At 41.4% G+C, this 8148-nt stretch overlaps 1 protein-coding gene across 3 annotated transcripts in view; it reads right to left on the bottom strand.

Moving 5' to 3' along the window:
* Nucleotides 1-607: 607 nt before the first annotated feature.
* Nucleotides 608-8148, bottom strand: part of LOC307018014 (angiopoietin-related protein 1-like) — a 20931-nt gene continuing 13390 nt past the window's right edge. For all 3 annotated transcript variants that reach the window (XM_079648045.1, XM_079648044.1, XM_079648043.1), the window contains 4 exons: nt 5392-6229; nt 3675-3868; nt 2296-2566; nt 608-1762 (listed from right to left, as the gene is read on the bottom strand). In XM_079648045.1, the coding sequence (XP_079504171.1) occupies nt 1575-1762; nt 2296-2566; nt 3675-3868; nt 5392-6193 (1455 nt within the window). In that variant the 5' untranslated portion in view covers nt 6194-6229 and the 3' untranslated portion in view covers nt 608-1574. The remainder of the gene's footprint in view (nt 1763-2295; nt 2567-3674; nt 3869-5391; nt 6230-8148) is intronic.

The following is an 8148-nucleotide window of genomic DNA, read 5'->3' as shown; positions in this document are numbered from 1 at the left end:
TTTTTTATTCGACATCGTTTTTTTACATGTTCATAAACATGTTTCCATGTCCAGCTGGCTGTGACCGTTCTCGTTTCTTGGCGTTTTGTTGCTTTATAAAAGTTTGTTGAAGAGATGGGTGTGAGGGCTATTGTGGTCACTAAGAAGAAACACTCACAATATGAGGTTTCTATTTTTGTCTGAGACACCAAAGGCAATGCAGCTCCGTTGTTCAAAGCAGACCCAACTGTTCAAAAAAAGGAAAATAAACCCCCAGCTCCCCTCTCCTCTGGGATGGCTCCCCTAAAAGGATGCCGCTTTCCTTCCATACCGGTGATTACAGAGTGTAGGCCCACTGACTTTAAAAGATATTTTACGAAAACATACAACTCAAGCACTTTTGTGTGGAAAGAATGTAAATGTCTCTGTATTTATAAGGAAGAGTGGGGGAATATAACTCGGAAATTTGGACTGATTCCATCCCAGTTCATCCCCTCCCTGCTCTCTTTTTCTTTTTTCATCGTGTCTGGTTTTCAGCAATGTGTTTCTCGTTGTCTGTCCCATTGCCTAACTTTCAACACGCTTGGTTGGCATATTTTTCATGCTCAAAAACAACTCATCAACAAAATGCTATTCCATTTTTCGTTTTTTTCCATTAACAATGATAATTTTTCCCAGAATCATACTGAAATTACATCAACAGCCAAATGAGAAAAACACATAACAGCAATTTCCATACGTGCAAGCTCACTTTAGGAATGATTGTCATTTATACAGTTAGGACATTTGTTATTTTCTCTATAGGATCATTTACTGTTCCCTCAGGACACCTGGCCCTTTTACCTGTTATGATAAGTTAATTGTACACATAAATTATCATTTGTGGTCATCTGCACTTGGACAAAGTAGTTTAACATAGAGTATTAATGTTGTTAAACCAGGCTGTAATCTAGTGTATATAAAAATATGTATTTAAACCACATTCCTTCTCAATCTCTTTAAGGTGCTGGCCTTTTTTAGATTTGGAAGTGGATACAGAGTATAAATATCTGTATTAACAAGATGTATTTTCCAGCTATATAAGTTATATACCATGTATGAGTGTTCCCTCCACATGTTTACCTTGGCAAGGTAGGAAAAGCTGCTTTTAGATCCTGTGAGGCTAAAGCTTATGAATGAAATCAATATGAAGGTTCTGTAAGGACGTGGCACCTCGTCTCCTCTGGGTGGCCCAGTAATGAGGAAAACACTGCAGTCTCATAAACATATAGACAGATTGCATGATCTGGCTGTACATCTTCTGAAATTATACTTAATTTGCCTGCACCAACACATTTGTTGATAAAAGTAGCAGTATGGCTTACTATAAATAGGAATGCCCCCTAAATCCCTCTTTTTGTGCATCTATTACCATATAAAGTGAACAGTCCATGTCTGTTACGGAAGGCAGTTCAAGTCACTACTGATGATTGGTTGCCTCCATTGGGGAAGTTCTTTTATCAAGGAAGAACCAGTTGCTGATGACTTATCCAGTCACAATGTTTCTCCCTGGCCTCCACAGTTGCCACTGGTTCAGCCTTGCTTAAAATATCTCCTCAGTCTATGGGCCTGATCAGCATACGGACAGCCTTCATAGAGTAGAAGCCTCCACCATAGTCGGCCCAGAAAATCCCATCTTGGAATTTGCTGCGGTAAACGCCTCCGGTGTACCAGACACCGTTCAGATTAGCTTGACCGCAAGCGTTGTACCACCAGCCTCCTTTATGGAAATGGGCACAGTTACCTGTAGTAGGGAGACAGGAAGGTTAATGACAGTGTTCTTTTATAAAACATATACATATTTACAGTTTTTATATAAAATCGTTGGTTTCTATTTTGCCTTTTCAAGATAGAGCGACCAGATCTCTGGTGCTTCTGACTTGTAGATGTTAGCATGTAACGTTTGCTGGTTTTCAGTGCTTGCTAGCGAAGGCTACTCTTTAGCTGCTTACATGCTCAAAATTATGGACAAAGAAGTGCAAGATGTGATTTTGTGCAATTTGCCCGGTCATAATAACTTTCAATTTTCATTTGGGAATGCATATTAATTGCATCATAAAGCATTACAGGATTTGTGGGACTGATGCCATATTTTATTGGTCTTTAATCTATTATGACCCTGTTAGAGAAATCTGGATTTCAAGAATGTGTAATGGGTATTTATTAAGAGACTTTGAAGGTTTTATTTTTGACCAATATATAATGTTTGCTAGATTAGATGTGAAAACTAGGCACAATTTCAATAAATAATCATAATGCATTTTAAAGGTCATCTACCTGAGTAGGCGTCCTTGTCTCGATCCAGAGTAGTGAACTGTTTGCCGTTGTCGCTGCTCATGGAGTCCCCGGCGTTGCCCTGGTAGGTGCCCAGTCGCAGACGGTATCCCTCGCTCTCAGGCTCTAGATGGAAGCTGCTGTACTGAGCGTACACCTTCTTGTCCATCCAGTCCTCCAGCTCCACAAGCAGCTTGTAGTCCCCCTGCCTCCCCAGGTTGTAGATGCCCTCCAGGCCGAGCCAGTATTCCCCATCTATGTTGCCAAAGCCGCTCTGAATCAAAGGAAAATTAAAAGGAGGGTTAGAGAAAGATCACAGGAAATAACGAGCATTGTTTTTCATGTGGTAGCCTGAGGAGTTTAGAAACATGAGAATTGTTTGGGAAGATAAAACCCCCTTGTGAATAAGGCTGTGGGATTGTAACAGAACAAACAAGAGTTTTCTTTTTGATGATGTTCGGGTTGTGGTTCTGTAGTTAAGACAAACTACAAAGCTTCAAAAGGAAAAAGCTGTTGCGAAAGATTACCACCCTGTCCTTGAAATTATTAAAAAGACATGTTGTAGAGTGTAGGCAGCAAAATAAGCATCCATCCTCGAAATGCTGGTTCATCACTTAAACCCAACAGAGCTCTTAGATCACGGCTGCTGGTGAAAATGGCCTTGGCGCGTATGTTGAATAACAACGAGCAATGTACATCTGGCCATGTGCCTGAAGAACACTTCACTTGGTAGAGGAGGTTGAGGTTTGGGATTGGGGATTAGTTTGGTGAGCCAGCAGATGATGAACGATGTAGGGTTTCAGTCCAGGGCCTCCTCTCTGGTGCTGTGTGTGTGTACTTGTGGTGGCTTTTTGAAAGAGCACAGAGGCAAATAAATGTTGAAGAGAGCAATTTAGCTTCCAGTTACACATGCACGAGCCTGGCGAGGTTGAACGGAACACTGGATCGCTGAGGCTGCCAGCCACGATATACTCCATCTTATTCTCACATAGCTTTGATGAGAGGGTCTATATGTTGCGCAAGCCAACCAGCTATTCATCCAGGAAGGCTCCATAGTAGTCGCGGTTTGGAAAGAAACCTCTGCAGTTTGAGCTACGGAACATACCTTCCTAGTGGGCCATCTAATGTTTCATAATGGGAATTTCAAACCAGATAACCCTCCACGAATACTGCTGCTGACGGGGCTTTATATTTTACAGTTAGTGAAAACACAAGGAATCTGGCCTAGGAAATAGTCCAGACCCCAGAGGGTTCCGCTACATGGGTCATATACTGTAACAGCCCCCATGTTGTCTTTAGATGACACAAATATTGAAGTTGGCTCAGGAGAGAAGACAGAAAAATAAGACAGACAGGGTGGGGGAAATGTCATATGTCAACACCTTGTAGCTATCCCAGTTCCTGAAGAAGTTAATGGATCCGTCTCGCCTGCTCTGGATAACGGTCCAGCCGCCGTTGTCGATGTCCTGTTCACACCAAGCCTGCACTGGCCTTTCTGCTTCGTCTGGTCTGATCAGGTACATGCCGCTGGTGCTGTGGCCAGCTTCCTGCGCGTCGAGACAGTCTCTGAAAGGACCTGAAGGAAAGGACAAAAGAGAGAGGTGGGCATCTAGCCGTGGCCATTTAGCTTTTAGCAGGAATATATCTGGTTTCATTTTTTTCCCATTTTGATTACATGTAGCTACGTTCATGTGGCAAAACTCAGTTTGTTGTGAAAGTTTCAAAGGAGATTTTTCAATGCCCATTTTTTTTCTGACAGCCTATTATTTTGAAACCTCAGAAGTCAGAAAAAATATGCAATTGGAAAAGGCCCATTGTTCTGGCAGTCTGTTTTCCTTCAAATAAGTGGCCAGTTCTAAAAAAAAACACACAGGAACAGATGGCTAATTATTATGCAGAAGACGTCATTTGACCTTACAGACTTTATTTTTCTTCTTAGGGCAAAAGCATTACCCGCCTCACTCTGCTTTTGATTGGCTAGAATTTGTTCCCTTTGTAGGTTTCGTTGGTTATGTTTAGGCAAGAGAAGTGAGTTTAAGGATTTAGGGTTAAACCTATGGGTTAAACGCAATATAAATATTAAAACATGTATCAAAGAGTCTGATTCAGGTTGAAACTCAGTTTGGGTTTGCATGACAATTTGACTCTGTTGTTTCAGAACATGATTAAGAGACATTTAAAATTGAAGTCTGACAGAGGGTTGAACTTTTAGGGAATCTGGTAAACAAGAATAAAATCACACAAACAAAGAGTAATAAAAAACAAATTTATCCAGCAAAGATGTTTACCATGTCCTTAAGGAACAGCGGTAGGGAGTCAGGCAAATAAAATGACTTTATAAGATATGACTTGCCCCATTTGTGGTATGAAAACAAAACAGGAACAACTTAATACATACTTTGTAAAACCACTGCGATTAACTGCATTTTTCCAAAGTAATTCAACATTCTCATTAGCATAGCATGTTTACTAATAGCCTATGAAGCAATGAGTTTATTTAAAGGGGGAGCAACCCTCTCCAGGCTAATGGTAAAATAATAATGTAAAGGTTTAGTCCATTCATCCCATAAAGTATAGCAGAAGTGCCTCTTTGTGGTTTTTGAGGGGTATATACATCAGCCTGGGTTTTGTCTACATCTCACATGCAATGGAACAGTCTTGTAAGGGATCAATTTCGTACACAGCTGTACTGAAATCCTACACACTTTATTATTCTTGGGCGAGGGCAATCTAAATGTGTCAGGAATTTACTGTTGATGAGCAAAATTGCACTGGTTACGTCTTTCTTTGCTTTGCTTTAGGTCCCCTGCCTCAGTTGAGACGTTACAACATATTTATTTCCATCCTGGTTTGTGTTCTTTCTGTTGAGCCGGCAGCAGAGTTCCAGCTGAATGTGCAAATCTTTGACCTTTGAAAATTAGACCACTGGTCTGCCTGCAGCTGTTTTCAAACTTAGGGATTCATATTTTGTCACGGCTGGCCTCCAAAGTCAAGACTGCTTTACATTTAACCATGACTTGCATTACATTTTCACGTTTGAAACAATGAATACATTATTGAAATGTAATGGATGGATTGGTGGATTCTTCTCTCACTTACCTTCAGCACTGAAGTTTCTAGGTGGAGGTTTCTGAACTTCCAGGGTGCCGCCCGTGGGTGACAGCCCAGAGCGAGAGCCCCTTTCTCGGGCAAAGCCTCGGTTGTTGTCCCTCTGGATCTCATTGGTGAAACGTGGCACACTAACAGGAATGTTCTCAGGCACCACCTGCACAAGTGGAGGTCCCAAGGGTGTCTGGTCATGCCTGCGGCTGTACACCTGCATGCATTGCTCCTCAAGTGCCCCAATCAGCACTGACTGGTTGTTCACTACAGCAGACAGGGCTGCGTATTTGGACTCCAGCTCTTTGTACCGGGATGCCAGACGCAGTGACTCTGAGGTGGCATTGAGGATGCGCGTCTCCAGCTGCGCCAGCTCCAGCGAGTTGTCCCTCTTCCTGATGATCTCGTGAAGCAGCTGCATGTACAGCTGGGTCACTCTGGAGTTCATGTTCCTGCTCTCTTTCCTCAACAGCTTCATTTCATTCACTAAGTTGCCGTCCACATCCACCACCAGCTTCAAAGTTTCCGTCTCCCTACGCTGCTTCGACAGGAGGTCCCGCACTCCAGCCACATCCAGGCGTGTCACTCGATCCTTGTCGGTAGAGTAACCGCGGGCAGCACATATGGGTCCTGTGATCTTCTGCTCAGGAACCAGGAAGGTGTAGGAGCACTTCTTGCTTTCCCCATTGGCCTCTGGAGCCCTTCGTATCCGGGACAGGATGGGGCTCTTTATGAGGGCTTGGCTGTTGCCACAAAACGACAGACCAACAAGAATAAATACGCTCCATGATCCAGACCCCATGGTTCCTTCTCTCTTTACCACCAAGTAGCTTAAGATCTATCACAAAAAAAAAAGTTTGGACCATTTTACATAAAAGTTGGTACACCCATGTCCCCCCTTAATGAATGTTAATAATGTTCATCTTGCATTAACATCGGGTCAAAATATGTCAAATTCATTGGTTTAAAACTAAAAAACTGCCCACAATGACCATGTAGATCATTTTAAGTTTATGGTCCTCAGCATGTGTGAACATGTAAGCAAACTGATGTAAGCGTTTAGCTTACTTATTTAGCATTACACATGTTAACATTGCCATTGTGAACAGGTTAGCATAACGATATTAGCATTTAGCCAACTTATTAAGCAATAGAGTGCCACAATGACGCGTCCTAAAACCCGGAAGTAAGTTAGCATTTTACCGCTTCCGGTTCCTTCGACAAAAACCAAAGCAATGTCTCCATAGGATTTTGGAAAATAGCTCGAAATAAGGTCTGTGGTTGACACAAATTGAAGAGACAAATCACGTTTTGTTCAGCCGGATAATATCCACATGTCTACCCTACTTTTATAATTGTCCATAGCCGCGGGAAGTAGGGGTGCTGCAGCAGCTCCTGTTGGCGAGTGGTGTACATTTGAAAAACTGAGTGACCACCTAAATAAAAATGATTAAACTACATAAAATAGTTATGATTTTACTTAAAATAAAATTAGCTGTATACAGTAGCATAATAGTCATAGTATATATTTGTATCAGTCAGGTGGCTTGAATTTATTTTCCAAATAAATAAAATCTGAGTCATCTAGGTCGTAGGTCGTGGGATAGTGACGTAATTGACGCGACACACCCACTGCAGAGTGACAACTTTCTAGCATGGCGCAAAAAAGGATATGGGATTTTTTTCTCCAACAAACAGAGTCGACCACCAGCTACTCCTCAGCCCACCACCTCTACAACTAGAGTAATATGACACAGAAGAGACTGACACATCTGACTTTGATGCATGTCCATTATGGAGATACATCCACATTGTCCAAAATGTTACTATGGACAGTCCATCCATAGTAACATTTTGGACAATGTGGATGTATCTGCTCTAATGAGTGTCTTCATTAGTGCCACCCCAGAGAGGAAGGCTACATTTAGAGTTTTGTGAAGCCCCAACACACAACCCAGTCTCATGGCATTTCGTGTTCACCAACACGATTTTTAATCTATTGATTCGTTTTCACCAACACGATTTCCCCCTTTTTTTCGTGTTGCACAGCACGATTTTAAAAGCAATGTATTTCTATTGGTAGTCTCACGGCATTACGTGTTATAGAAAGTCCGGAATATCAAGCCACAATTATTGCTTTTATTTTAAATCTTATAATTTCGGACTTTTGTTGCCATCTGTGAGGAAAATAAATGGGGCTGAGAGCCTCAGGATACTGAAATCTGTATATTTGTAAAACTTTTTTTCCTTCTAAGTTGTTATTCTCTTCAAAATAACACACTGTTATTTACTCACCAATAACACACAATTATCCTTGTTTTTATTTATTTGTTTAATTCCATAATCTCTGGCTTTTTTGGCGTCAGTCAGGAACTGAATTTCAAAATAAAAATAACCGGAAACAGACGTAGGTATTTCGAGCGATTACCCAAGATCCTCAGCTATGGTTTAAGCTCGCCGATTGGATGTTTTAGCCGCAATGCATGCTGGGATTTGGTGTTTATATGATAATGAAATCCGGAAAACATTTTAAAAGAATAAAATAATACTTAATTCCGTGTGTTCTTGCTTTTCTCTTTGAAAGTCATCACATAACGGCATTGTAATACACGGTTCGGCTGCATTAAATATTACAGATCTGCCGTAGTTCTTTATTTATAGAGCCCTGATGAGAAGACCTTTGGAAAAACTGGAAGAAATGCCGCCGAAACTGAAGACTTGACTTGGATCAAATCTTCAATCTTTCTTCACACAATT

The sequence above is a fragment of the Notothenia rossii genome (assembly GCF_949606895.1).
Source record: "Notothenia rossii genome assembly, chromosome: 9".
NCBI classification, from domain to species: domain Eukaryota; kingdom Metazoa; phylum Chordata; class Actinopteri; order Perciformes; family Nototheniidae; genus Notothenia; species Notothenia rossii.
Note: the sequence above shows the minus strand (reverse complement) of the source record. Positions and strands in the feature narration are given on the sequence as shown.